The following is a 27840-nucleotide window of genomic DNA, read 5'->3' on the forward strand; positions in this document are numbered from 1 at the left end:
CGGTTTACGTAGATTTATAGGTTTTTCATAAGAACTCTACAGAACTGTAAGATTATATCTTGCAGCAAACTGGGAAATCTTGTGCAATCGAAACACTTTGCATGCTCCAAATTATTCGCATTGATCATCATCTCTCTCTACAATACAAATGAATCAATGATCGATCTCTCCACAATTTGTTCCTCACGCACTGGTTGACCGTCGTTGACCGCAGCCTCCTCCGGTGACTGATCTGACGTCACCTCTTCGCCGGCGGCAGGCGGCGGTCGCCGTCCTTGTCGGCCGCCGTCGTCGTCGGTGGCTCCATCTGGAGCACCCTCTCGAGCTCCTCGACGACCTCCCTCATCGCCGGCCGCTCCTTGGGGTTCTTGACGAGGCAGCGGTCGGCCAGCCGCGCCACCTGCCGCGCCGCCGCCGCCGGGTACCGGCCGCCCAGCCGCGGGTCCATGATCGACCGGAAGCTCTGGCTCTCCGGCGGGTGGCGGCGCACCCACCCCAGCAGCTTCTGCTCCTCCGCCGGCCGGCTCCGCTCCAGCGACCGCCGCCCCGTCAGGATCTCGTACAGCACCACGCCGAAGCTCCACACGTCGCTCTTGGTCGTCAGGTGCCCCGTCTCGATGTAGTCCGGCGCCGCGTACCCGTGCGTCCCCACCACCTGATCGCCGCCGGCGAGATCGCCATCATCATCATCATCACTCGGGCTCATGGATCGGATGGGATGAATTGATTGTTCGCAATGGATTTTACACTTACCGCGGTGGAGACGTGTGTCTTTCCTTCAGTTGGCCCCTCTCTTGCTAGCCCAAAGTCTGAAAGTTTTGGCTTGAAATCGGCATCAAGAAGAACATTGGCTGCCTTGAAATCCCTGTATATCACCTGCCAGACTAAGAAACTACGGATCAGAATTCAGATATTTGGCACAGATTTCAGATTGATCATATCGTTCTTGAACCTAACAGAATTCAGATAGGACAATGCTTACTAGTAGCAATACTACAGATGCTAAACTAATGGTTCAGTTAAGAGTTTCAGAGTTCAGAATTCAGATATTGGGACAGATACCAGATTGATCATATCATTCTTGAACAATAAAGAATTCAGATAGGACAATGCTTACTACTAGCTGCTACAGGTGCTAAACTAATGGTCCAGCTCAGAGTTTCAGAGTTCAAAATTCAGATATTGGGAAGATGCCAGATTGATCATATCATACTTGAACATTAAAGAATTCAGATAGGACAAGGCTTACTACTAGCTACCGCAGGTGCTAAACTAATGGTTCAGTTCAGAGTTTCAGAATTCAGACAATGTATCCTGTGAGGCATCTATATTTTGAGTTTTATGGATTCAGAGAGGAGGACAATGCTTTGGAGGGCACCTGAACTTCTTGCAGGCCTTCATGGAGGTAGTCTAGGCCCCGCGCGGCGCCGATCATGATCTGCAGCCTCAATCTCCACGAGAGGGGAGGATGAGCTCGGTTGAACAGATGATCATCTAGGCTCTTGTTGGGCATGAACTCGTAGACCAGCAGCCTGTGCTTGCTTGTTTCTGAATCCACTGCACAATAGCCAACAAGCCTCACTAGATTCGGGTGCTCAAGAACACCTAGGAATTGGACCTCAGCCAGCCATTGCTTGTGCCCCTGAAATCAGAAAAAAAAAGAAAAACATAACTTTCAATCTGTTGATATTTAAAAAAAAATGCAATCTTTGATTTAACAATTGAAAATTGCATGGATTTTGTCCTATGCACTGGCAATCTGGCATCAAGTTTTGGCGTGATTAAGCTTGGTACGTTGTTTATAACGTGATTCTGAATTCTGGAATTTAGTAGGTTGACTTGGGATGCTGTCCGGACCATTGTTCACGTGGTTTGGTGTGTGATCTGTGGTTGAAGTTGACATGTGTGGGTGTCCTTGTCCTACGGGATGTGTTTATCTATTTGTTGGAATTGTCACGAGGCTAAGAATTTCATATGATTTCGGTGCAAAAGAACAATATCCTGAGTTTGATTTTAGGTCTCGATCCAAATCCAAATCAGGATCGCTTGTTGGTAACTATTGCTGGTTGAAGAACATTTTCAGCAGTAGTAAATCTGTAGTGTTAGCATACCAAAATGTGTGAATCCGAAAAATATATATTTAAGTGCATGCCGTCTTTCTGAATCTTCTGTGAAGATTGTACGCTACGAGTCTTGAATGTAGTCTAGAGAAAGTAAAAGCGAAGTTCTTTTTTGAAACTCTGAAAAAACATGCAGCCATGTGGTCAGTGCCCAAGCTGAAAAGACAAAATCTTCAAGTTCTTCTTTTGCCATTCAATCGTCCTGATGAACAAATTCGGTACGTTTTGACAAATCTAGCCAAAATCAAATGCACCATGGCGAATTTTCGAGAGGAGCAAATGCAAATCAGAGGGAGGAGAGATGGGAGTACAGCTAACTGATACTGTACTGACCTGCAGGCTGCGCTGGTTGAGGCGCTTGACGGCGAGGACGACCCGGCCGCCGCCGCCGCCGGCGGCGGAGCGGAAGAAGGCGCGGTAGACGGAGCCGAAGCCGCCCTCGCCGATCTTGAGCGCGCGGCTGAAGCCGTTGGTGGCGCTGCTGAGCTCGTCGAGGTCGAACACCCGCAGCCGCTGCGCGCCCCTCTCGTCCGACAGCTCCTGGATGCTCCTCGTCGGCGTCGACGCCGATGATGCCTTGCTCTTCTGCCCGTCCGACGTCGGCGCCGGCGACCTGGCCCCCGACGCCGCCGCCCGCTGGTTCTTGGCCTTGCTCTTGAACGCGAAGCACCCCATATCTGATGGGCTAGCAAATTAAACCTGAGAGGAGGCCTCCTTGCTGATTAAAAACACCAAGAACCAAATCTTTGGAGAGTAGCATCCGAAAAAAAAGACCAAGAACTCTACTAATTGGAGACACTTTTAATCCCAGTGAGCAGTGACAAGATGCTAAAGCTGTTCATGGAGTAGAAACGAGATGGTATGATTCAGAGAGGCAAATTAAGAAGGTAGAAGGAAGAAGAGAAGAAATTCAGAGAGCAGAGCAAGGAAACAAATAGAATAGAGAGAGAGAGAGAGAGAGAGAGAGCTCAAATTAGCTTTGATAAAGACAGCTAAAATTGCATGGAAAAATTAACACGAGGAGGAACTAGGAAGACGACGACGTCATATGGATCATGTGGTTGGAATCCATGAACAAGTGGGGGGCGAGAAGAAGAAGAAGAAGAAGAAGAAGACGACTCGCGTGGAATCAATCGAGAGAGAAAAGAGGACACGTACCGTCGCCTCGCCTCGCCTCGCTTCCGCGTCGTTCGTTCGCGGCGATCCCAACGCACACGCCGCGTCTCCCACTTGTACCATCACACTAACTGTACACCAGTCAACAAGATCAATGAAGAGAGAGTGTACTGTTCTTAATTGTTTTTTTCTTAGGATAAAATCATAAAATAATAAGGAAATTTATTGTTACAATCAACATAGCATGGAGGAATGAATATACTTACCTCACCTGATTCATTGCTCCATATCTGCATATCAGCATCTTTCTTTCTTCAACGTGTTCACGTCAAAATTGAAAGTTTGATTGAAATTGAAACGATGTGACGGAAAAGTTGTAAGTTTGTGTGTAGAAAAGTTTTGATGTGATAAAAAAGTTGAAAGTTTAAAGAAAAATTTTGGAACTAAACTCGGCAGTAGTAGTAATAACTGTTTGGGTCAAAATTCAAAGTGTTTGTTGGTGGTTGAAATGGTCAAACCAAAAGCTTTTTCTTCTACCTGAGAAACAAAGGGGCCATCAATCTAAATGCTGAGTGTGCAAAATATGCTCATGCCTCTTTACAGGAAAGGGAAGGTGCATGTTGATCTTTTACCTGCAAAACTGATTTTTGACCAGGCTTGGGACAAAATGGAAAATTGGATTTGATTCAACAAGCGGCAACCAAGGACGCGAGGTGTGAAACGGTAGGAGATGTAGCTGATGATCCTTCCAGCAGAATTGAATTTTTTTTGTCTGACCTTTTTGCCACTCTCGCCATCGTCGTCATCTTCTCCTGTCGATCGGGGACGAAAACAACTTGGCAGCTTGACTTGTTTATGTGGACAGTCTTGTGCTTGTTTCGTTCATTCACATCATCACAGTCCTTGGCGCGCTCAAGAATTCGAGGCCACACGTCGCACTAATTCTGCACCTTCTTTTTCATTTTTTTTCTGAAATCAATTATGCAATTCGATTTGGCTAACAATAGGTAAAGGAAGCTCAAAACAAAACCCTTATAGCTGAAGCTGAAGGATAACAAATGAAACATGGTATTTGTATCTGACTAAGTAAATTGTGACCATTTTGGGGCCTAATATTGTTCAAAAGATGTCTGAATCATAGTTGTACTACCTTAGGGGTCCTTTGGAACACTGGAAAGTAGAATGATTTCACGTGAAAAATCCTATAAAACTCCTGTGTAATCGCAGGGCACATCTTCATCTTTCAGTGTTCAGAGTTCAGTTGCAGTAGCCGGCACTTGCCGCATCATCATCATCTTAATATCATCGAAAGTAATAGCACTCACTAGTCTACCTTGTAGTATGGTCATGGTGCAACCAAAAGTCCCACATGATCTGAAAATCAGTTGGAACCTCAACCTGATCCAATCGTCTGAACCTCAAGTGCTTGCAGTTACAGAAGCAGACAAGTAAACCCTCCTGAAAAACAGATTTTTTTCAGACAAGTCACCATCAAGCCATGACCTGCTGAACTTACTTTACAGCCACATCTCCACCGAACCAGATTAAAAATCAGTGCTCTAGATTTCTTCCCCTACAACAACTTGGTGATCCAATATTTTTTTTCCTTAATGTGCATTAGAACCTTCTTCTGATGGGATTAGTGTAGTGAGTAAGATGCTAATTGAAGCTGAAGAAAGTAGTCAAAGGAGAAGATGGCATATGGTCTTCGTTCCAGACGACGGTGGAGTGGACGATGCAAACAAGATTTGCCGACTTGTTGAGACTTGTGTCATGAGCAGTAGAACTAGTGTACTGTACTGTCTTTGGCCATTTAATTACAGGATGTGATTATTAATTCTAAGACGGCGAATAATAAGCCACTAATTAACCAAAGAAGAATATTCGCCGTGGAGATTGCAACGAGGACCATCCCCCTGAGCTGTCGTCGGTCGCCATTTGTGCTACTCATTTCATGTAGAACCCGGCGGCAAAGCGTGGTGAGTTTGGTGACAACTCTGACAATTCTCTCGTCATCTTCAGAGCTCGATCCATCGCCAATTTCTTCTTGTATTATCCTTTCCTAATTCTCTCTTCAGATACAATGATTCAACGATAGAACCTTGAAACTCAACCGTCACCGATGGATACGCTTGCCGGAGAAGACGTTGCAGCGACGGGTGAAATGTTGACACGCCATTTCCGGCCGCCGCCTTGGTCGTCCCCCCGGACTCTGGCAGCTTCCGCGATGGCTCTGCCGGCCACCACCACGCCTGCGGCTTGAGCTGGGATGCATGGGAACTAACCCGCCAATCTACTTACAGACATATTTAGTGGGTAACCCGGGGTTTAAAAAAAAATAATGGGTAACCCACGAATTGACGGGTGAGTTAACTACTAACTAGTAATATGCCCATGTTGAACATTACGTGCAATTTCATTATCTCTAATAACTTTTTAAATTTAATGTTAGAAAAAAATATTTTTATATGATATGTGCATCGAATCGTTTCACCTTTCTTTTTTCCCCTCCATATCGGCTCACCTTTCAATTTTTTTCTTCATAATATTTTCCTCCTATCTGTTCAGCTTCCATTTTTCCCTAATATATTTAGGTTATGTTCTCCAAAAGAAACCCGTACCCTCCACACGAAGAACAAAACTATGAATTAATACGTGATTAATTAATTATTAGCTAATTTTTTTTAAAAAAAATAGATTGATATAAGTGAGTTCAGGTCAACTCGGTATGGCAAACCAGACTTTGAAACGAAAGTCCACCGGTTACTATTTATTTGACCTATGTGGGTTGACCCACTTTGGTCTCTACCCCTGAGGCGCTTGCCGGGGAAGGACAAGTCTACATCTCCGGATGGCAATTAGGCCTTCTCCTGCTAATGGGCCGGACACGCATCGCTACAAAATTCGGCCCAATTTGAATTCAACGGGCCCGGTGCTCCCGGGCTGGGCCGGCCTCTTCACACGCATGGATCCACGTGACGTCACGCCACGTCATCCACCATTCCTCCATTCTTCCCAACCATCTCCACCTTCCCCGCATCCGCAGTCGCCGCCGATCTCCCTCTCCGCTGTCGGAGACGACGCGGCCACCAAACCCTAGCCGCAGCAGCAGCAGCAGCCGCCCATGGCGAGCTCACGCGCGGATCCCCGCCCGCTGGCATGACCGCAGCGGCCGCCGATGGAGCCGGGGCCTTCGTCGCCGTCGCCGTCGTCCGCGTGCGCGGATCACCCCACGCCGGCGCCGGAGGAGGACGAGGAGGGGGGGAGGGGGTGGGTGGTCGTGCCGGCGAGCGAGGTCCCGGGAGCCGACGCGCCCAAGGTCATCGACTGGGAGGACCTGCAGCAGGAGCTCGCACGCGTCTGGAGCCTCTCCGCCGCGCTCGCCACCGCCAGGGAACGCAAGGCGCTGCTCGCCGCGCGCCTCCAGTCCGCGCTCGAGGTATTTGCTCGATTAATTTGGGTTTATAACTCCTGATGGAATGGGCGGATCACTGGGCGCGTTCTATAGCTTCCGAATTCACATTCTATGCGGATAGTAGGAACCCTAGGTGTCTTCTAACTTTGATCTGGAACCGGAACGATCGATGATTTACCTTAATGTTCTCGAGTAGTAGTCTCTGGGGGATAATTTGTTAGCTGTGCTGCTGCGTGGTGCTCTTTTCTTAATGTTGGTGTCGTGTTACGATTATTGTTAATCAGGAGTTCAGGGTTAAATTCTGGATGCTACATGTCTCATGAGATGCTATGGATGCATGGATTGTATTGCGGTTACTAGTCCTTGCATGGATGTATGACCTGCTATGTGTTTTTGAGCAGGCAAGGAAGGCTTCCGTTCAGCAGGATAATGAGTTGGCGGAAATCAGGGAAAGAGTGCAAGCACGTGCTGATTTCATGTGGGATTTGAAAATGCACACTAAGAAAATGACCGAGGATGTGGATGATCGAAGAGAGGAACTCCGCATCAAGATCCGAACCTTGTCAACAACAAGCAATACTCTTAGCACAGCGCGAAATAAACTTAAGGTACAATTACTTTCCACATAGGAGATGGATCAGTGGCTAGATTGGTGACATGCATTTTGAATATCAACTGTTAAGGTTGGTTTCCTGTTAGGCATCCTAGTTCATCCTCTATATAGGTATAACTCTTGTATTCATTATGATTAAGCTAGAAGAACAATGAATTAATCCTTCTCCTCAAATGCTGTATCATCTCCTTTTTCTCTTAATTCCTCCTCTTCATCCATATTGTCCCAGTGCCCTTTAGTAGTAATGACTGTTCCTTATGATATAAGAATTATCACATCTAAATGTGTGGTTTATAGAACAAGAAAGATACGATGTGCTTTTAAACTGTATATGATGTGCCTTTTTCTATTTAACTAATTTTTCTTGAACCTATTTTTGTAGGAAGCTGATAAATTGCTGTCAGGGGAAAATGGTCTCCATGTCCGTCTTAAAACTGTGGAAAGGATGTTGCGCACAAGACAGCAATATATGACAGCACAAGTAGCACATTTATATCCTGTGAGACCCTTGATTGAGCGATCTCCAGCTAACAAGCCTAGCTTCTTGAACTCCAGTATTCTCAAAACCAGTATGTTACCTTTTCCTGTTACAACTTCCAAGCTCTGTCAAGTTGGTATACCTGCTTTATATCCAATGCTGCCTATGCTTGATAACATCAGAATCTTGCTATCCAGAACATTCACTTGTAGTTGATGTAAATCAGATTTATTTGGACATGCTCTGTATGATGACAATGTTCTTCATCACCTGATGCTGCAACATTAGATTCATATTTCTTCTATCGTTGAATAGCATTGAAGCACTTTGAGAATATTTGTCTGATTACTAATTTTGTCCAAACAATATTGCACACACAGGCCCGTCGTCACACATTTTTAAATTATTTTTTTTAAAACAATTGAGATGCCCCTTTTCATTTTCAGTAGTAAGAACCAGAATTAAGGTCTGCCATGAACTATTGTAATGCATGCCATTATATGTTAGAAATAAGTATCATTGGTGGTTAGTCATGAAGTAGTCCTTAGATTTTCGTTGCTAGGCTACTGGCTGTATCTCTGATGTGAAGATAACTATAGAAAACCAATTTTACCTTTGTTGAGATATCACCTGTTGATAACATCAAACATGAAGTCATTTGCACTTTTTAGCTTCCAGTTTCTGGCAACTATACTAGTCTACAACTCTACAATGGATGAGCCTTAGCCAAACAAGCTGAAGACTTGGAGTGATCACTTACTTTTTTCTCCCATAGCAAAATGTTTAGATTCTTCGGTATGAGATGGTAATCTTGAAACTATTGTCAAAAATTTGAATGCATCAGAATTTTGCAGGAGATGCGGAATCAATGGCTCCGAATGGTTCTCAAAATGGACAGGCACCTTTGGCAATTTTGGGTCTCCAACTATCGAAGCTTACGATGAAAAAGACTGGCTACTTTAGTGACAAGACTGAGATTCAGAATTCTGCCACCGCATTGGGTTATGTTGCACATGTATGTATAATTGAAACTGAAATATATGTCCATTGGAGATTGATTTAGGCATTCAAATTTGATTCCAGTTTCTTTCTATAAGTTCTCTGAATTTTGTAGGTTATATTCTGTTATAGATTGATAGGATGAAGAGACATTTAGACCAATTTGACATATATATAACCCAATATTGCTGGTCATACACATTTTAGAATTTTACAGTGATAGACGTGGCACTACGCTATGCAATTCTTTTTACTTACTGCTGTTTTTTTATTCATTCATTTTTGGATCATAGGCAGTGTCCCTTATTGCATCATATCTTGATGTTCCTCTTCGATATCCGCTGCGGTTGGGAGGTTCACGGTCATATGTTCTTGATCGCGCGCCTTCAGTTGAGTCATCGTCCTTAGCTTCTGCTATAAGTTCTGCTCCTCTGAGTACAACCATGCGAACAATGGAATTCCCTCTGTTTTTTGAAAGCCAGGAGACAACAAGATCAGCATATGCAATATTTTTGCTAAACAAGGTTGGTCTTCTTGCTAAGTTGCGCGTTTATTTAATGAAAAAGTGTTTGATTAACATGAATAGCTATAACCATGATGGAGTAAAATGGCAAAAGGAAAGATATGCCTTTCCCTTGATGCCCTCTTATTGAAGATCTGTAAATTGTTTTCCCAAATCACCATATCACATTATCACTAGAAAAATTGGAGGCTAACTACAATCAAGCGAAGATTATTTGTGAAAAGTCGCATGTAAGTCTATTTTCTAAGAGAATATTTTCTAAGGCCCTTGAGTTAGCTTCACGTTGGTGATTTAGAATCCTATTCCTAAGAAACCATTAGTTGTGTTTGCTATGTTGATCTAATTAGGATAAATGATCAGCTCAAATGAATTTGACAGCATAAGAAAGTAATAAAAGTGTCAGCTTGTGAAAATTTTGGCTTGTTGTATGACAACATGCATAGTTCTGAAGAACAAAAATATCAGTGCACCCTTTTAATAACAAATCATTATGCGATAATGCAGTTAGCAGTTTAAAATTGGAATTTTCATGTGAGTAATTCTGAGTCAGCTATGTAATTCCTATACGTAATTGGTTATCAAAATTCTTGCAACTTCGATAAAGTTGTGCATGGTTATTTTTCATTTGGTCATCCCTCCCCTTCTGTTTCCTTGCAGGATATTGAACAACTTCTGAATCACATTGGTGCTGAAAGTCTTGGCCCGAGGCATGTATTAGCTAACCTCAAGCAGCTGACTACTATTGTCCAGTCACAGCAGTACATTTCTAATTAATTTAGTCCCAGAAACATATTTGAAGTTCTGTGAGAGTTTTGCTTACGGCTAAATCCAGAAGCGGTTGGTGCTATTTTTAGCAAGCACCTTTGTTTTCCAGAACACAGATGAGTTAAGGTTTTTCTTTGCTGATATGTTCACTGTAAAATGGATAAATGGATTTGTCACTGTAAAATGTGCTCACTTGGTGTACAGGAAATAGATGAGTAATAAATGAGAAATAGTTTGCATGTTCAACTTACTCTTCTTGTTACACTTGTTAGTAATTCTTTGTTTTTTCTTGATGTACTACTTATTAGTGCTGATTTATTGGAAGGAGGTACGATTTAATTTTACTGCTGTTGTGAGCTTTCTTGTGCCTAGTCACTTTCTTTTCAGTTCTTTACAATGGTTTGGAATGTTTTCTATTTTCCTACAATATTGTGCTGAAACAATTCGGGAAATATAGGAGATAAGGCCTTGTATGGCATAGCTCCAGATCAAATCAACTGTAGATTTGATATTTCTATGTTAAATTATAGCGGTTTAAAATTTTAAATTTTATCTAAAATAGAGTGAAATGATTTATCCAAATGCTAATCGCAAACTAGATCTATGAATTTGTATTTGTGAAGCTAGTAATACTCAGCTCTAAGAAATCTTGGATTGGAAGCTGTGTTAAAGAGAATCTAGGTTATGTAAATTTGAAACAAAGGTTGCCTATGCGTAGTTTTCATAGTAAGGAGAGGCAAGTAGAAATCCTAAAACAGAAATGAACGTCCTAACTAAGCTACACTTTGCTAACAAATCTGTTGTGTAAAGTACCCGATCTGGTAATCCGATGAGAAGGGTATGGAAACGACGATATAATCGAAACCCATCGTAACAAAAACATAATACATATCACACCGATATCCTGTAATCTATTTGCAAAAAACGCTGTATTATTGGATGATCCATACGCTGCTGTCACTCTTAAAAAAGATTGATATGCTCGTGTACATATGTGAATGTTCACAGAATACAGTTCTTACAAGCAAACCTGCTTGTCAGAGTCATAACATACTCGTACAATTTTACAGTACCTCGCACACGGATCCCATGGGTATAGTATTACAACACTGTGCATCATGTTCAAGTAGTAGTTGCGACCTTCGAGTTAAACAGCACAAGCTGCTCTTGGTTGATTTGTTCACATGTATGAAGTTCAGATGTCTTCTACAATACTCAATAGCCTTCTGCTAACTGGTGGAGCGAGACCAGGAATGTCTCGGATAGTCTTGTTCTGTGGGTTTACAATCTGCAGTGAAACACTATGATCATGAACCATTCACCATAAAAACTGAATATTCCGACCAGAAGAAACCCAGAAGAGGGCCAAAAATTATTTTTCCTTTCTGGGTTTTTTTTTAGCTTCTCACTAGGGGAGGGCTAACAGCTGTTCACCAAAGCAAAAATAATATTGATGCAAGGGTAGTTCTCTCATCCCCTCATCTCGCCTTATGACCTCTTTGTTTACTACTAACTGTACAAAAAAGTTCAATCCACAAAGGACGGAGATAGACACCATGATAAGGGAAGTTCACCAAGGATAAATTGATCGAGAAATGGTTGACTGATCTCATCTAAAAACCTTACACCGTTATATTGAGAATAAATGGAAATGTCTGTTCCATAGCTGACAGTGGGGCCATGAACTGCTTAATTGGCACACTTCTATCGCCATTTTGTTTTTGTTTTTTTTTAAAAAAATATATAATAAGCAGTGAAATGGTAAGATTGTGTGAAGGGATTCCAAGAGTGGAAGAATGGAATGCCAAAATTAACTGTCAGGTAAGCAGATATATGGAAAATCTAAGCACTCACCTTAACGACTATTATTGCTATGACTCCAGCAACAATGAGAAAAAGCAAGGCCATGATGCAGCGATCAGTTGCAACCTACATTTAAGAACAGTATGAATAAACAATAATGGGGTTGACAGATTATCGGTGCCTTTTTAATAGATATCGTTGAGAGGGTACTTACCTGCCTACCAATTTCTTTCACCATTTGTGATGCCTTTTTAATGGAGAAATGAATGGAATCCAGCTCATTAACAATTCTGCTCATTTGCTCTGTCTGGTCAATAAGAAATAACCGAAGTTAGCTCTGGTATATCCAGGTTACACAGCATGATTGGCTGGTTTGAGAAGAACAAAGAAATCCTGCCTGTGATTTGAGAGCAGCTGCAGTTTCTGTACCTACATTGATGGTCTCTTGGACGGTCTGCAGAAGTCAGCAACAAATCAGTGCCAGAAAGCAATGATGTGACTTAGTTTGTGGGAAAGAGCACATCAATTTGCTGTAAGACTTAAAATTACACCCTAATAAAGAGTTTTTGTATAAGCTAAAGGAACTGAAATAACAAAAAAAGATCAATACGTGCTAAGTTGGAAAATGATGCAACAAGCTCAGTTAGAAGCCATATATATAAACTGAAAGAAGCTACATTTTGTACCTATAGGAGGGACAAAACACAGAAAAATTACATGATACTAAATGCAAGAAAATGCCTAGTTGATCCAATAAGAAATAAAAAAATTATGCACTTCTCTTTCGAAGATATATCAAGTTGCTTAGATCTTGTCTAGATCTTGCACAACATAGTAAAGATAACCTGTTTAGATCTTGCAATAGCTTGATCAGTCTCATCCATTAGTTGGTTTCCTTGATCCATTAACTGTTGGTTTGTCATATCTACAAAAGAAATAATTGACCATTAAATCTAAAGAGGTGCATATATTCATGCTAGTGATGGCATATCCGCCAGAATATTCTTATCATTTCACCTGAGAAAAAATAGACCACCTCCATATGCACTTAAAAGGGCCCTAGAGTTGCTACTTACTTGATGCTAACAGGACATTTTCTTCACCAAAGCCATCTTCAACACTTGGGCCATCAAAAAGATCAACTCGCTTATTTTCACTTGCATATCTGAAGTCCAAACGATCTTTTGCATGTAAGTATCATGTAATGTTAGCCAAAGCAGTATCTGTCAAGTTTATAATAAAGACTAATTTGGTGAAGTGATTATTAGTTCAAGGGCAACCCCTTATAGGTTCATGTCCATTAATATGAGCCTTTCACATCACGGGATAGGTATAAACTCACTGTTTCTTCAAAGCAACATAGGAGTTCAATTCTTTGATCTGCAAAACACGAAGAGTCAGGTTAAGAGGGAGTTGAGGACTCAGGAAAGCTGAATGTATAAAATTATATCATAGTATAAGGTTCTGCGGTGGTACCATTGACTGTTTCCTATCATGAAGCATCCTAGCAGTCTCAGGATCGGTACTTCCTGCCATATCTTTGACAACTCGCTCAAAGTCCTTGATAAGCCTAAAAATGTATACAGAGAAAATTAAGCAACCAAATGTCTGTATGATTGTATGCCGCCACTGCTAGATCCATCCTTTCCCAAAAGAACAAAAATCAATTGCATTTGGAGATACTGATCAGCATCAGAACTTGTATAATACTGAATTCAGTAATGCAATGGCTATGGCCAAATCTCAACTCTTTCCAAGTGACACATTTGTAATCATAGTTTTCAACTGCCCACATTCTGTACAAAAGATGCTGTTCTACACTAAGCAGCGTAATATGTGTGAAAAGAATGGATAACCTCTTGCAATCCCGCATCTTATCAGTGAGCTCTTCGAGTTGCCTGCTCCGTCGATTGGCATCCTTGATCTTATCCAGCTTCTGGAACCCATTTCTGTGGACAAATGAAGCAGATTAATTATCAATCTATCATCTAAGTCAAACCCGTCTTTTTGCCGCATTACACTACAAAGATTTTATTTTTATTTTTTGCAGGTTAACAGTCTGATTTCCAGGCTCGCATTTCATAAGCAAACATTACAGCAAGCAAGCAAGCAAGAGATCCAATGAATATTACCTCTACTAAAAACACACATAAACCACAAGCGAAGCGATCGAAATTTGAAATGGAAAAAATGGAGAAACGGATTTCAGAACACGGCGGAAAAGATTCGGAGCTTACTGCAATGCGCGGAGGATGTCGCCGATCTGGCCGTCGATCTCGGCGAGCTCCGGGTTGACCGACTCCAAATCCATCTCCCCTCCCCTACACCGGCCGGAACCCGAGCCCCACAGGGATCACAACAACCAAAAGCAACAAAAAAAATCCAAGCAGAAAAAGGAATCGTTCACGACGGCGACCACCACCACCACCACCAGAGAGTACCAGACCAAACCCCACGGCGGCCGGATCGACGGGGACCGACCAATGCTGTGGGATCGCCGGGATCGAGGGGTCGCGGTGGTGGTCCGGCGGTGGTCTCCGACACAGCGCTCTTGTTTTTCTTTTTTTTTTCCCCTTTTTGTTCGCTTTCGCTTTACTACTACCACTAGTATCTAGCTCGTTGATGCTGGAATTATTTCTTGACCATTTTTTGTTGCTGATGCATCGTATCCTCTCTCTCTCTCTCTCTCTCGGCCGTACGATCTGCATCCGACGGTTGAGGTGAGATGGTCAGCATCAATCAAATCGCCCTGAAAGATTTTCTGAATTTCCGTTTTACCGTTTTTGTTTTCACGGGATATATCAGGCGGTATGTTGGTGAAGCAAGTAAACAACAGAGCTGGTGAATATTTACACAATTCTGAAAAATAGAATGTAAAACAGTTATTAAAAAGATATATTTACACATGGTCCAAGATAAAATGTTTGCACTCTTTTATAAGTGTCCTTTATGAGGGTAATGGATCTGGTCTTGGTTGACTTGACATTTTGTGTTCTTCTTTTTTGGAGATGATGAACGTGCACGGTCGGTAGAAGGTGCCAATCCAACCTAGCATGAGCTAACATCACATCAAGCAACCCCGGAAATTCTGCTGTTTTAGCTGACCATCGTGTCTAAACTAACTAATCACTTAGTACTAATCAGGTACTAGAACTCTAGAAACATAATTCCCCTAGTTCAAACTACTCCAAATAAAAAAGAGGATATAACTTACTACTATGGAGTATATGTTAAAGGTGAGGAAACCAGCATAACATTGAGATGAATAAACAATATTTCGCTTTTTCTTCTTGCTACCAAACCATGTCTTTACAATTGTGGCATCCACATGCAATGCTTTCATATTATCTTTTAGATAATGATAACGTCTTGAAAATATATCATTAACTATATTTTTTATAATATATATAATAAATATATTTATAGTTTTATTATAGTATTATATTTTAAGACAAAACAATATATGTTATTATAGCGCTTCTAACTAAATATTAGTTATTGCCAGTTAAAGCTAGAATTAAGTTTTACCTCAACCTTATATAAAACATCAAGAATTATAAAACCGGAGGAAAAATTTTGAGAAACTTTCTCAAGCGGAACTGAGAACATGTCATATGACAATTAACACGCGCGAAGAACCTAACCTAAGGATGAAAATCGATCTTTTGATCCTTCCTGCACACTCTCCGCTTTAAACGCACACGCGCACATCTATCCGTATGAGTACATTTGAAAGACTAGCCCAGTATATATTGGAATTAACGAAGTCACCACAAGCATATTATTGCCTATATTAGTTTACAGTGATAAGTACGCGCTCATGTCTGCATTATACGGGTGTCTAGTTTGTAACTTTTGAATAATGGAAATGGAATATATTTTCAAGTTGTGTCGTGAGATATAATATAACCATAAGTTTGTAAAATAAGAAAAAAGAAAGATAAAAATAAATGAAAATAGGACAAATCCCCTTTATTACTTTCTAGTTTGTAGTATTTGGAATTGAAAAAAAAAGTATTTTATTCATCAGATAAAATAGGTTACGATTTTCCATACCAGTGGATTAATCCGAACCGTTGAATTGACCATCGGACGGTCCACAGCTCGTGCAGTTGATCATCCCGTCCTGAAAATCCCGCGCCACCCAAACCCCATCGTCTTCCTTCCAGAGCCTCACCTCGCCATCGTCGCCATGGAGCACCTCCTGCTCCCTCTCCTCCCCCACCGCCCCTCCCAACCCCTCCTCCTCCTCCTCCGCCATCGCCGCCGCCCATCCATCCCCCGGGCATCATCCGGCGACCCCTCCCCCACCGCGGCCGATGCTCCGACGGACGCTCAGTCCGCCACGCCTCCCTCCTCCGGCGCCAAGCCCACCGGCGTCAAGAACCGCCTCCGCGCGAGGAACCAAGCTCGCCGCGTCCAGGAGTTCACTCCGCCGGCGCCGTTGGGGATCACCATGAAATCCAAGTCGTCGTCGTCGTCGAGGCCGGCTGCGTCGAAGTCGTCGGCGTCGGCTTCGGCTTCGGCGGCGACGCGCAGGGAGAAGCAGACGAGGAGGAAGGAGTGGGAGGAGATGAGCATGGCGGAGAAGGCCGGCGAGCTGTACGTCGGGGAGAAGGGGCTCCTCTTCTGGCTCAACAAGTTCGCCTACGCCTCCATCTTCATCATGGTCGGCGCCTGGATCCTCTTCCGCTTCGTCGGCCCCTCCATTGGCCTCTACCAGCTCGACGCGCCGCCGCTCGCGCCCACCGATGTCTTCGCCGGCTCGCCGTGAGCGCGTCGCCGGGGGCGTGTTCTTGATTACCATCGAGATCGAGTACTCTACTAGATTCTAGGTACCTAGTGTATAGCAGATGATTAAGGAAAATGTGGATCATTTGGTCGAGGAAGCAGAGGATGTAAACTAGTGTTGCTGTGTTGGCGAAGATTGGTCGAGGAATCAGAATGTATAAATTGCACTGCACAATTTTGGAGTTAAAATGTTTGAGATATTTTGCTGCGAATTGTGGGTGTGAGTATTCCTGCTATCTTGCTACAATTATTAACCAGGAAATTGTTGTGTTCCTCCCTGGTTATCTTCACTTTTTGCATGTTCTTAGTTACCTAGTGTAGCGTATGATTAAGGAAATGTGGATCATTTGGTCGAGGATGCAGAGGATGTAAACTACTGTTGCTGTGCTGGCGAAGATTGATCGAGGAATCAGAATGTATAAATTGCAGTGCACAATTCGGAGTTAGAAAGTTCAGATCTTCTGCTGGGAATTGTGTGGGTGCGAGAACTCCTGCATGCTGAATTCCTTGTTAATCTCATCTCACCGTGCAGGTTCCAACCATGCTTCGTTCTTTTTATTTTTCTTCAGTCAATTGAACTTGGGATATATGTAACATCTTAAGTGTAACAGAGAGAACTGAATGTGCTAAAATGATTCAGAGTTCAATGATAGTATAATGAGCACCAATTGAACAAACAAAAGTAGTTTCTAATGATTATTTTTGTTAGTAAGTATAAGTACTAGTACAGTACTAATTACCCTTTTCACATACAGATCACCGACTTCTTCGATCCATGATACAACATCCTCCCTACCATTTCTTCATCAGTTTGAGCCAGCATTTGCATGCCATCTAATGAGTGGTAAACCGTCAGAATCCGAGCAATGCAGATCATGACAAGGATCGCGCGAGGGAGGAGGTGGAGACGAGGGCGGAGAGCAAGCCGGCGACGAGGGCGCTGTTGTAGGTGGTGGCCTCGTTCTGCATCACGTTGTCGCGCTCGTCGACGAAGCTGTCGTTCTTGTACGGACCGCCGACGAGCGCGCCGGTGGCGACGTTTGGGTTGGGCTTGGACGTCTCCAGCCACTTGTGGCCGTCGCAGCCGGTGTCGACGTCCTCCGGGATGGACGCGCCGCGGTGGTGCACCTTCTCCGGGTACCGGTCGCCGTACCCGACTAGGTAACTAATCTTCATCGGGTTGCTGCCTAGCAAGTAATCCGCCTGCCAAGAACAAAGATCACTGATCAGTGCGTGATCACATCCAAGTTACGTACTGTATTTCTGAACATTTCTGTTCTCTCTGAACATATGTTAGTCTGAACAATTGTGAACTCTGGTTCATGGATGATTCTGAATCTTGTTACTACCTGGGACTTGGCGAATTTGCGCAGGTCGGCCGGCGAGAAGCCCTGCCCGCTGCAGCTCAGCTCCGTCTTCCCGGAGCTCTGCATGTAGTCGCTGTAAACCGCGGCGAGGAACGCCGATGCCACCGGGTGCTGGAGTGAGTTCCACTCGGCAACGTACAGCAAACCACCTGAAATAAATCGTTGCAAGCTATCTGAAATACTACTGGATTATTATTATTACCAGCTACACAAATGGTGAACCTGAGATTGCTTTTTTTATTTTTGCTTCTGAATCTTGTGAATATTTACCTTCTGTTCTGAAAGCGGCGGTCTCTGAATCCGGCAGGAGAATGCACATGACGGCATCAGCAGTCTGCTTGTACATCCCAAGAACATCGTCTTGTGCAACGTCTGATCCTTGCGAAGCAAAGAAGCTCACCCTCGACAAAAGAACCTGAAACTCAAACAAAACACCACAAAAATTCACTTCATAACCATCCCAAGATTTCAAAATTTGCCATGAACAGTGGAGTTGAATCAGTGGCGGTGTCACGGTCATTATCACCCACCTCGGTTCCGGCGCGCTTGTCGTCCCAGCTGAAGTATCTCGGGTTGCCCAGGTCGGCGAAGTCCTTGTTCTTGCCGGTGGCGTAGGCGAGGTAGCTGTGGTTGCCGGTGGCGTGGTAGAGCCAGCTCGCCGCCCAGAGGAGCTCGTCCTGGTACGTGGTGGAGTTGTAGAACGCGCTGAGCTCCGGGAACGTCCGGGTGTAGGATCCCCGGTGCTTGTCGGCGAAGGCGAACAGCCTCTCGCCGTGGTCCAGGAGCGACGACGAGTACGTCTTGTTGATCGTCTTGTACACCAGCGACGCCGCCGCCATGGCCGCCGCCGTCTCCGCCGCCACGTCGCTGCCGGGGGACTTGGGCGTGATCTTGGTCAGTGGCCTCTTCTCCTTCATCTTCTCCGGCCGCTCCCAGCACTTGTGGTCTGCTTTAGGATCACCCACCTGGAGATCAGAATGCCAGAAGAAATTAATTGATTTCCCAAGAATTGGATAAAGATTATTCGATCATTTGATGATGATCACCTGGATGTAGAGGACGTCGTCGGAGGGGTGGGCATTGACGAGGTAATCCATGATCCAATTCAGCGCGTCAATGGCGGAGTCGCGCTGGTCGGCGGCGCGCATGGCGTCGCCGTACTCGAGGACGGACCAAGAGAGCATGGTGGCCGTGAACGCCATGGGGAATCCGAACTTCATGTGGTCGCCGGCGTCGTACATCCCCTTGGAGAGATCAATCCCGGCCTCCTTGCCGTCGTCCAGCGCCGAGTCACCTCTCCAGTGGATCGTGTTGTTCACCAGCTTCCCGGCTTCATCGATCAAGAACTTCCATGATCGAGATCAAACGCAAAAAAAAAAAATGCATGCAAAGTTGAGAATAATTCCTTACATTTCTGGACCTGGAAGAACTGGAGGGCGACGGCGAGCGCGTCGGCGTACTTGTGGTCGACGGCGCCGGGCACGCCGGGGAAGGGGAAGACCCCCTCGCCGTTCTTGTAGCGGACGAACACCACGGCGGCGGTGATCGCGAGCGCCATGAGCATCAGCACCAGGAGCCAGCAGCAGCACCGCACGCAGTTCGCCATCGATGGCGCGCCGCCCCGCCCGGATCGCTCGCGATCACGATCTCCTCCTCTCGATCGAACAAGAACGCCACTCGCATCGATCAAGGGGATGATGATTGATTTATCAACTGGAAAGCCGCGTGCAATGCAACGCCGCGCGGCGAATCGGCGGTCAACCGCCTCGATCGATCGCGCTCGAAGGTTGCAACGGCGAGGAAGAAACCGATCGGCTGGTCGGAACGGAATGCGGAGGTGGCGCCGGCGAGGCGAGGCGACGAGAGGCGGCAGTTGGTGGGGAGTTAGAGGCTCGCCATGACCGTCTCGACCATCCGCCACGTAGGAGTTCGTTGTTGCTTATATTGGGGGTGCAAAATTAATTAAAGCACCGGTTGGTTTATCTCACGGTTTAGTTTTAACCACCGACTCTCAAATCTCAATTGTTCAGGAGACGTACATTACCAAACCAAAACACTTTTGAGAAAAAAAAAACAGGTTTAAATTTTCTGTTTGCCAAATTAATGCATGTCATTTTTAGATGTCGGTAGCCATAATGCCCTCATTATTGATAGTCCAGTAACTTGGGTATGTGGGGAAGTGGAATCCAAGGGTATGCTTTACTTCACCTACCCTTTACATTACCACTCGACTACACATTTATTAAATATTTTCTAATCAGTTCAACTGGTAGTACAGTTTTTACCTCTTAAATTGTGAGAAAGTATATATCTCTTCAAGGATACGAGAAAAACTCTTCCTACAAATATTGACGTTCTCTTTTACAGTTGCTATTGTTGTGCTGCCTTACAATGCTTCTCGGGCACAAAAACAATGGTTGATTTTTGTGTTACAAATGTGCTCAATTTTTTGGAAAAAAAGCCCAGAAGAGGCCCAAGGCCCATACGGATGCTTTAGCGCGTCCGCATTTATTAATCTTTCTTTTTGCCATTAGCGTACTCACCTAATCTAATCATCGGATTAGGAAATAAGTAAGCAAACAAAATGATTTCATTTCATTAGTTTGGGTTGGGGGAAGAAAGGGGAAAGGCGAGCGACTAGTTCGCGAGACGCGACGCGAGAGCGCAACCCAACCCAACCCAACCCGCGGCGAAGAAAGCGAGGAGCGCCGCCGCAGCGGGAGTTCGCCGCCGGCGACGCGCTCCTTGCCTCCTATACCGAAGGTACATGGCTCCCCAATATCCCCACCGTCTCGCTCGCAAATCCGTCTGATTACGCGTTTATTATCCGGTCGAATTTGGGGGGACGAATAGATCCATTTCTAGCCGATTTTACATGCAATTTTAAGGGGGGTTTGAATTCCGTAGGGTTTCATGGAGCGTGCCGCTGCTGATCGGAGTGGCGCGGAGGAGGGGGAGAGCGAATGGAGGGAGGAGCTGCGGCAGCAGCAGTCGCAGGTCGACGCACTGCGGGAGAGGCTCGTGGAGGTCAAGGTCGGGATGAAGTGCTCCGAGGAGGACTCGAGGAAGGAGCTGGATCACCTCTGCCGCAGGGTGAAGACCATCGCCACGCTGCTGGCCTACCTCAAATCCAAGGCCAGGATCATGGCGATACCGCACCTCGCGCACACGTCCTGCGGGATTAGGCACCAGGATGGCGTGGGGTACGTCGACAGGAACGGGGTGCCACTGGCTGATTGGTCCAAGGGCGGCGAGTCCGCTTCCTGCGAGGGTTTAGATGATGAAACGTCGGCGGATAGTAGTCGTGTTGCCGAACATGGCGATGCCAATGAGGGGGATGTAGATGTCGAAGACATTCTGAAGTCGATACATGTGGTGACCGATGTCATGGAGACCCTTGTGAAGAGAGTGATTGTTGCTGAATCGGAAGCCGCTAACGAGAAAGAGAAGGTGAGGATGGGTCTGGAAGAGATTAGGAGGAAGACCATACAGGTTGAGTCCATGTCGGCCAAAGTTGAGGAAATGGAGAAATTTGCAGTGGGTACGAATGGTATGCTGAATGAGATGAGGCAGAGGGTTGAAGACATGGTGTTGGAGACCACTCGACAAAGGCAACGTGCGGCTGAAAATGAGCAGGAGCTTAGTCGTGTGAAGCATGACTTCGAGTCTCTCAGAACCTATGTCGGCACTCTCGTTAATGTCAGAGAAACTCTTCTTTCATCAGAGAAGCAGTTTGAAACAATGGAGAAACTCTTCGACAGGTAACTTCACAAGTATCATGATATTTTTAGTAACTATTATTTGTATGAAGTGGGTTGTACAGGATTCATTTCCGAGTGCAAACTTTATATTAATTTTTCAGAGCTTTGCAAAAATATCTTTCATCTTCCCAATCCTGTCATTATGTAAACACTGCTGCTAGCAAAATCATCATTTTAGGGCATGCTGCTGTAGTTTAATTGGACAATAAATCCTGCACATGCACTGTAATCCCTATTCGTCATGTAAATTGATGATGCTGCCAACACCTTCATGCTAGGACATGCTGCTGAGAAAATTGTTAAGACAACATTTCATATTCTAATGCATTTTGTAAAGCACGAGCCGCTTAATGATATGCTCATCAGCTCATGAAACCAACTGCTCTGCAGGCCTTGAACTTTCCTTGTGACACTGCATATACACTAGTATCATTAAAACACAGCATGGAAACCTATTTTTTGCTGGCATATATGATTGACATAAACTATGTCACGCATTCAAGTGTTTTTCTTTTGGTAATAACGTTGGGCTGTCATTGACTAGGAGAGCTCTATGGTTTATCCTCAAGGCACAAAGCTACATCTATTCTGTTATAAATTAGAGTTTACACTGCATCTCCAGAAGCCTTCTTTTTTGTAACAACTATGACCTATCCCCACTGTGTTGATCAATGGTAAAGAGTGTTTTGTCAGATTTGTTGATAGTTGCTTTTAATCATGCTAAATATCATTGAAATGAGTCATCTAGAGTATTTAAATACTTTGTCACCTTTTGATATCATAGAGACTATTGTCAGCTGATATGGTGTTACGTTAGTGTAGTATAAATCGAATCATCAAGTCTAGGAGTTGGTCCCCAACTTCACATTTAACTGCAGAAAAATTGTGTGTTTTGATCATGTCCAAAATTTCGTATGGATGTTCAGTTGTCAAAATGATGCATGCTTTTGTGGATATAGAATTGACTAAGTCTCAGTATGTTTTCTACTGGTTTGCATTTCAGCACTTAGTCCAAAACACTTTTTCTTGCTGTCCTCTAAACATGTAGTTCCAGTTCCTTCACCTTCTGATTTGAGTGATGCGCATCCTAATGTTAAGGAAATGCCCATGACTGATTAAAAACATAGAAAATTACATTCTTGGCTGAGGGGAAAATCATATGCTGTGTAGGCTCATCTTTTTGTCTCCTTTTTCCACTTGATACAGATATAATCATTTTTCATGGTCTTGGAATCATGCAGAGAAGGCTGCTGTAAAACCCATGATACCTCAAATAAGTTCCCTAACAGTCGCATATGAAACTACATATTCGTAAACATAACATAGCATTGACTTATAGTGTTCCTTCTGTTAATCGCCTAGATAAGTACGTACTCATGGGTGATTTATGAATTGGTGAAGCAAGTGGTATCCAATCCTTTCATTCCAAACAATCAATTTGGTATTAAGTTTTGTGTTCTTGTGAACAGGCTAGTTGCAAGAACCAACCAACTTGAGAGTGAGAAAGCACAAAAAGAAGCCGAAGTCCAGAAGGTGGTGGAGGAGAATGTGAGGCTGCGTGCGATGATTGATAAGAAGGAAGCGCAGCTTCAGGCGATGAGTGAGCAGTGCAAGTTCATGGCGCTGAGCCGTCCCAACTAGCTGGATACTTCCTCCGTCCCAAAAAAAAAGGCAAACCCTGGGTTTTCGTGTCCAACTTTAACGGTCCGTCTTATATGAAATTTTTTTATAATTCATATTTTCATTATTGTTAGATGATAAAACATGATTAATATTTTATGCGTGACTTGTCTTTTTTATTTTTTTCATAATTTTTTCAAATAAGATGGACGGTCAAACGTTGGACACGGAAACCAGGGTTTGTTTTTTTTTGGAACGGAGGGAGTACATATGACAAGCTGTTACGCTTGTTCAATGATGCCACTTACGAATTACCGTCACTGCATTGTTGCAACAAGAAGAAGAGCTCCAGATAGATGTGGCGAAACAACGGATGGTGCCAACTGCTGGCGAGTCCGTTCCAGGCACTCTGATTGCTGCTGCTGCAAACAAATTGTTTACCTTAATGTAGGTGTGATGTGTTGGGACTGTAAACCTGACATCTTTGTATTCTTGTAACTTGGAATTTGTGTAAAAAAAAAAACCAGGGCACATTTGTCCGAATCCATAAATCCTCTGAAAAATGAGCTGCAATTCATCGAATCTGCTCTAGTTGCGCTGCATTTCCATCAGGGTGAAAGTTGTCGCGTATATTTTGCATCTTTCCAGCTACAATTTCATCTGGTTGCTGAAGTGATCTTGCAACTAATTATACGGTTGTGGACCCCACTGTCAGTGGATCAGTGGATGAAGAGATTAATCCTATAAACGCTTTACAGCTCGGATCACGAGACCATCGTAATTGAATGTGCCAAACAAACAATCCATGTACAGTAACAAACCCAGCTGCGACTCGACCCTGAAGCCTACGCGGGCACGCGGCGCAGCGCCCCACCCAAGTCGTGGACCTCGTGGTGGTGAAGGGTAGTAGGCGACGGCTTCACTACTACTACTTGTACTGCGAGCCACACGCAGCCACCGCGCAAAACCCACGCGACCCCTTCCTCCTCCGCCTCGACCCGATCCGATCTGAGCCAGAGCCAGCCATGGCGGCGACTAGGGTTTGGCTCTCCGCCCTCCTCCTCGCCTTCCTCCTCGCCGCCGCCCCCGTCGTCCAAGGTAAACACCCTCGTTGCGCACCGATTCGTCCCTCCCTTTCTCTTCTCTGCCCCGCGCCCCGCCGCGTAGATCCGGGGCCGCGTAGATGAGCGCCGATCTCGATAATTCGCGGCGGGGCAGCGGTAGATCTGCGCGCTTTGCCCCTCCGCGGGTGTGGTAATTGAGCCGATCGGGCTCTGTGGTGTTGCACCGGAGGAGGTTGATGTTTGGAGCAAGTTTAGGTGGGTATTATATGAATAGATCGGTGTGTGGGGGCGGGATTCTAGACGCGACGTCTTGGGAAGAGTTTGTTGGTGTGCAATTTTCATGATAAAAATGTTTCTGCGTTTGCATATTTGTTATCAAAGTAACGCAGCCATCTGAGGCTGGAGCTTTCTGAAATTGAGACGGGTTTTTCATGTATGGTTAACGATGGTAGATTGGTAGGATAGGTTTCTATGGTAATTTTTAACACTGTAAAATTTTGGAACCATGCCATTTAAGATTGGTTAAAATTGAGAATACCATGCTGCTCCAAGCCTCCGACAAGCTCTTTCATAATTGGAAAATTGGGATGTATTATTAGCAGAATCTCTGTTTAGAATAGCCAACCAAGTGATGACGTATATTCTAAATTTACCGATGAGGTTCTAGGGCTGAAAATGGTACTGTTTTCTCTGCTATGCTCCTTTGAACTGAATTTTCCTGCAGTTGCCAGAGCTCAGTCCATGGAAGAAGCTGCTACAGCTGAAGTTGTTGATGGGGCTGATCTAGGAATCGTCAGTGATGATACACAAGTTTCCAGCGATGGGCCTCTAAGTCCGGCTCCTGGTGTGGAGACAGTATGTGTTTTTCCCAAAAACGCTGGCAAAAGTGAGTGTCAAATCACAATCTCAGCAAAATCATTTATTTGAAATTCACTCGCTAGTACTGTAATTCATTTGCAATCATTTCCCTTAATGTTTAATATGAAATATTCTAAACTAAATTGCTAGTTCTGTTCATCTGATAGGATTCTATTCTATGCATATCTGTAGGATCTTGTCTATTCTTAATATTTGCATGCCATGTTTGGAAACATGTTTTGTTTAAAATCAGCATCATATCCTTGTTGACTTCAATAAGCAATAATGTTTCCCTTTTCTTGTTTTATTGTAGTTGTGCTAGCAGGTGAAGAAACTGAACTACTGGTTGGCCTGCAAAACGAGGGTAACTCATGCTGTTTCTTTCATGAAATATTCCCGGTTGCCACTTCAGTTACTTAGCTATGATTAGTGTTTGGCTTGGGCTATCTCTATTTATCTTAAATCGACCAGTAGATTTGCACTTCATCTAAACAGGCCATGCATATTTGTCTCAGTTATTTGCTTTCTGTGTAGTAAGTTATTGCAAGTTCATGTCCATTTGGCTTAAGTATCATATCCAGGTCATGAGATTGTTTCAATATGTACTAGGTTGGTTGAAACTGCCATGTTTTCTATATAGGATTAACTAATAACAGATCACCAAATGGGCAATATGAGTTGTAAGATGCATATGTTCACGTCCCTTAATAGCACTAGTTTTTCAGCTGCCTTTGATGCAAATGTGTCTTTCATGTATTTTCCTATATCATGTAAATTGATGCGTCAGAGCAGATGCATAGCCATATTAGTGTGTTCTTTTGTTGCCAAGAATATGTGGGTCCAATAAGGAATAACCTTATGTTAGAGATCACTAGTTTACCGTACATGACATTTTCATAAACGAGCAAATTTTTCTTGTTTTGGCAATGTAGATTCTGAGTTCAATAGTTTAATATTCTTTTTACCATGCTAGTTCAAATGTTTTGTTCTTAGTTTGCTTAGAGTCAAACACCCTTTGCATATGTTGTGTTTACAGGTGAATCAACTTTGAATGTTGTTGCTATCCATTCAACTCTCCATCTTCCTTTTGACCATAAGATGTATGGACAAAACCTTACTGTTCAGGTGAGGAAATGTGGGAGCGTTCTTGTTTTTACTACCTGAACAGCTGAACTTCTGAAATTAACCTATTGATGTGTGCACCATCAAACTTTCCTATTTATTGATAATTTATTTAATCCTGCCTGCTCTAGAGATATAATGTATTTTGTTTTAACTTTGAACACCGAGAAATAACTGTTCGGATCTTGTTCTGTTATGTTTTCATTAGATATCTGTATTTCTGCTTCTCAGTAGTATTATATGTTATTTGTCTTTAAGTGAAGTTGAATCACACAATTTATTGAGTCAAGCACACATTCTTGGAATGCTATGTTCTAATTCATAACTATGCTTATTTTGTGGTTTCTTTTTTTGCAGAACTTCTTCAATGCATCAGTTCCTGTCTCTGTACAAGCAACCTTTCCGTATACATTCGCCGTGAGCAAGTTCTTGCAGGTTTGTTAATTCACAACGCTAACCATTGAAACAATCTTAACTATAAGATCAAGTTGTGTACATTTTGCATTCATGACGTCCTAATGCCTGTCTCCTTGCAGCCTGGAGCATATGATCTAGTTGGTTACATAGTGTATGAGATTGATCAGAACCCATACCAGAATGTCTTTTACAATGGCACTGTAGAGGTTGTTGAGGCTGGAGGTTTACTCAGCGTTGAGTCTGTGTTCCTTATTACCCTTGGAGTTGCCCTTCTTGGTCTCTTCGGATTGTGGGCATATGGTCAAGTACAACAGCTCTCAAAGGTATGTTTCTAATTTGTTGCGATACAGGTTAGCTGGACATTTGAGCTGTGTACGTTTATCTCATCAATCATTTCTGCGTGCTGTAGAAAACAAAGAAGGCCCCCAAGGTGGAACTGGGAACTGGAACTACTGATGCCAACATGGATGAGTGGCTGGAGGTTTGTTTCGCTGCTCACCGAACATCATATTGATCGATTATTGTGAGCCCCATGCAGAAGATTAACTTTTGAGTTCATTGATGTGGCAGGGCACTGCATTTGCACAGGGAAGCAAATCCAAGAAGAAGAAATAGATTGGAGGCCCTTGAACTCTAGTTAATCATTTTCAGGATCTAGAATGAGACAGTTGAGGGTAGCCCTTCACAAGTAACTTTTGCAGACGATAGATGAGAAAATGGAGGTGTTTTAAACCGTAGTTTCGTGGCTGCTGCACATGTTTGTTGACACCAAATTTCGACCTTGTTGTGTACTTTTACATGAAAGTTTTTTCTTGAAAAACACAGTTTTGTTCAAGGTATATGCTATGGATGTGATCTCTGATCTTATTTGATCTGTGACATGCCGAATAACATAAGTTCGATCTGAGAGATGCTGAATCACATAAATTTTTATTAGTTGCATACTTGCAGTGTCAACTCTGGGATTTTCTCAGAAAATACTGGAATGATACATATACACGCTCTGCT

General features: G+C 43.7%; 7 protein-coding genes across 12 annotated transcripts; 4 read left to right on the forward strand and 3 right to left on the reverse strand.

Moving 5' to 3' along the window:
• Nucleotides 1–79: 79 nt before the first annotated feature.
• Nucleotides 80–3321, reverse strand: LOC4342066 (probable serine/threonine-protein kinase PBL19). Of its 4 annotated transcripts, none has more exons than XM_066311489.1 (5): nt 3279–3321; nt 2454–2797; nt 1379–1642; nt 754–876; nt 80–655 (listed from the first exon to the last, which is right to left on the reverse strand). In XM_066311489.1, exons 2-5 carry the CDS (start codon nt 2793–2795, stop codon nt 239–241), a joined length of 1146 nt encoding a protein of 381 aa, XP_066167586.1. In that variant the 5' UTR covers nt 2796–2797; nt 3279–3321; the 3' UTR covers nt 80–238. The 4 variants fall into 4 exon arrangements, with proteins under 4 accessions (XP_066167586.1, XP_015642683.1, XP_066167585.1 ...); XM_015787197.3 differs by having other exon boundaries at nt 2454–2819; XM_066311488.1 differs by having other exon boundaries at nt 2454–2838.
• A 2912-nt stretch (nt 3322–6233) lies between these two features.
• LOC4342067 (vacuolar protein sorting 38) lies at nt 6234–10275 on the forward strand. 2 transcript variants are annotated; one of them, XR_001546652.3, is made up of 6 exons: nt 6234–6675; nt 7053–7259; nt 7647–7833; nt 8597–8757; nt 9039–9265; nt 9922–10275. XR_001546652.3 is itself a non-coding variant. In XM_015787194.2 (6 exons), the coding sequence occupies exons 1-6, from the start codon at nt 6415–6417 to the stop codon at nt 10036–10038; spliced, it is 1164 nt and encodes a 387-aa protein (XP_015642680.1). In that variant the 5' UTR covers nt 6234–6414; the 3' UTR covers nt 10039–10275. The 2 variants fall into 2 exon arrangements, 1 of the variants encoding a protein (XP_015642680.1); XM_015787194.2 differs by having other exon boundaries at nt 9035–9265.
• Nucleotides 10276–10941: 666 nt separating this feature from the next.
• On the reverse strand, nt 10942–14441 carry LOC9267986 (novel plant SNARE 11). Its single transcript, XM_015787198.2, has 10 exons — nt 14070–14441; nt 13689–13781; nt 13309–13402; nt 13175–13212; nt 12909–12997; nt 12678–12757; nt 12230–12286; nt 12047–12139; nt 11884–11958; nt 10942–11317 (listed from the first exon to the last, which is right to left on the reverse strand). The coding sequence occupies exons 1-10, from the start codon at nt 14141–14143 to the stop codon at nt 11225–11227; spliced, it is 786 nt and encodes a 261-aa protein (XP_015642684.1). The 5' UTR covers nt 14144–14441; the 3' UTR covers nt 10942–11224.
• Nucleotides 14442–15988: 1547 nt separating this feature from the next.
• On the forward strand, nt 15989–17050 carry LOC4342069 (uncharacterized). The gene has a single exon (NM_001421915.1). The coding sequence runs from the start codon at nt 16025–16027 to the stop codon at nt 16604–16606; it is 582 nt and encodes a 193-aa protein (NP_001408844.1). The 5' UTR covers nt 15989–16024; the 3' UTR covers nt 16607–17050.
• Nucleotides 17051–17293: 243 nt separating this feature from the next.
• LOC4342070 (endoglucanase 18-like) lies at nt 17294–19902 on the reverse strand. The gene is made up of 6 exons (NM_001421909.1): nt 19401–19902; nt 19037–19320; nt 18521–18955; nt 18261–18405; nt 17973–18139; nt 17294–17826 (listed from the first exon to the last, which is right to left on the reverse strand). The coding sequence occupies exons 1-6, from the start codon at nt 19594–19596 to the stop codon at nt 17497–17499; spliced, it is 1557 nt and encodes a 518-aa protein (NP_001408838.1). The 5' UTR covers nt 19597–19902; the 3' UTR covers nt 17294–17496.
• A 665-nt stretch (nt 19903–20567) lies between these two features.
• LOC4342071 (uncharacterized) lies at nt 20568–23951 on the forward strand. 2 transcript variants are annotated; one of them, NR_185470.1, is made up of 4 exons: nt 20568–20753; nt 20898–21751; nt 23221–23455; nt 23577–23951. NR_185470.1 is itself a non-coding variant. In NM_001421914.1 (3 exons), the coding sequence occupies exons 2-3, from the start codon at nt 20904–20906 to the stop codon at nt 23390–23392; spliced, it is 1020 nt and encodes a 339-aa protein (NP_001408843.1). In that variant the 5' UTR covers nt 20568–20753; nt 20898–20903; the 3' UTR covers nt 23393–23467. The 2 variants fall into 2 exon arrangements, 1 of the variants encoding a protein (NP_001408843.1); NM_001421914.1 differs by lacking the exon at nt 23577–23951 and having other exon boundaries at nt 23221–23467.
• A 381-nt stretch (nt 23952–24332) lies between these two features.
• On the forward strand, nt 24333–27774 carry LOC4342072 (translocon-associated protein subunit alpha). The gene is made up of 8 exons (XM_015787837.2): nt 24333–24469; nt 25160–25321; nt 25607–25657; nt 26330–26418; nt 26773–26850; nt 26952–27155; nt 27242–27313; nt 27403–27774. The coding sequence occupies exons 1-8, from the start codon at nt 24397–24399 to the stop codon at nt 27445–27447; spliced, it is 774 nt and encodes a 257-aa protein (XP_015643323.1). The 5' UTR covers nt 24333–24396; the 3' UTR covers nt 27448–27774.
• The last annotated feature ends 66 nt before the right edge of the window (nt 27775–27840 follow it).

This window comes from Oryza sativa, chromosome 6 (assembly GCF_034140825.1).
Source record: "Oryza sativa Japonica Group chromosome 6, ASM3414082v1".
Lineage (NCBI taxonomy): Eukaryota > Viridiplantae > Streptophyta > Magnoliopsida > Poales > Poaceae > Oryza > Oryza sativa.

Bases quoted from the DNA above. Each gene is read 5' to 3' on its own strand.
- LOC4342066 (XM_066311489.1), bottom strand. From the start codon at position 2,795: ATGGGGTGCTTCGCGTTCAAGAGCAAGGCCAAGAACCAGCGGGCGGCG. The intron at 877-1,378 runs GTGCCCTCCAAA...TTAGTCTGGCAG, and splicing joins AAGGCCTGCAAGAAGTTCAG to GTGATATACAGGGATTTCAA. The intron at 656-753 runs GTAAGTGTAAAA...GGCGGCGATCAG, and splicing joins AGACACACGTCTCCACCGCG to GTGGTGGGGACGCACGGGTA.
- LOC4342067 (XM_015787194.2), top strand. From the start codon at position 6,415: ATGGAGCCGGGGCCTTCGTCGCCGTCGCCGTCGTCCGCGTGCGCGGAT. The intron at 6,676-7,052 runs GTATTTGCTCGA...GTTTTTGAGCAG, and splicing joins GCCTCCAGTCCGCGCTCGAG to GCAAGGAAGGCTTCCGTTCA. The intron at 7,260-7,646 runs GTACAATTACTT...CTATTTTTGTAG, and splicing joins CAGCGCGAAATAAACTTAAG to GAAGCTGATAAATTGCTGTC.
- LOC9267986 (XM_015787198.2), bottom strand. From the start codon at position 14,143: ATGGATTTGGAGTCGGTCAACCCGGAGCTCGCCGAGATCGACGGCCAG. The intron at 13,403-13,688 runs GTTATCCATTCT...ATACATTTTTAG, and splicing joins AAGATGCGGGATTGCAAGAG to GCTTATCAAGGACTTTGAGC. The intron at 11,318-11,883 runs GTGAGTGCTTAG...GTTTCACTGCAG, and splicing joins TAGCAATAATAGTCGTTAAG to ATTGTAAACCCACAGAACAA.
- LOC4342069 (NM_001421915.1), top strand. From the start codon at position 16,025: ATGGAGCACCTCCTGCTCCCTCTCCTCCCCCACCGCCCCTCCCAACCC.
- LOC4342070 (NM_001421909.1), bottom strand. From the start codon at position 19,596: ATGGCGAACTGCGTGCGGTGCTGCTGCTGGCTCCTGGTGCTGATGCTC. The intron at 18,140-18,260 runs GTAAATATTCAC...GATTTATTTCAG, and splicing joins CGCCGCTTTCAGAACAGAAG to GTGGTTTGCTGTACGTTGCC. The intron at 17,827-17,972 runs GTAGTAACAAGA...TGTTCTTGGCAG, and splicing joins GCAAATTCGCCAAGTCCCAG to GCGGATTACTTGCTAGGCAG.
- LOC4342071 (NM_001421914.1), top strand. From the start codon at position 20,904: ATGGAGCGTGCCGCTGCTGATCGGAGTGGCGCGGAGGAGGGGGAGAGC. The intron at 21,752-23,220 runs GTAACTTCACAA...TCTTGTGAACAG, and splicing joins ATGGAGAAACTCTTCGACAG to GCTAGTTGCAAGAACCAACC.
- LOC4342072 (XM_015787837.2), top strand. From the start codon at position 24,397: ATGGCGGCGACTAGGGTTTGGCTCTCCGCCCTCCTCCTCGCCTTCCTC. The intron at 25,322-25,606 runs GTGAGTGTCAAA...GTTTTATTGTAG, and splicing joins TCCCAAAAACGCTGGCAAAA to TTGTGCTAGCAGGTGAAGAA. The intron at 26,851-26,951 runs GTTTGTTAATTC...GTCTCCTTGCAG, and splicing joins CCGTGAGCAAGTTCTTGCAG to CCTGGAGCATATGATCTAGT.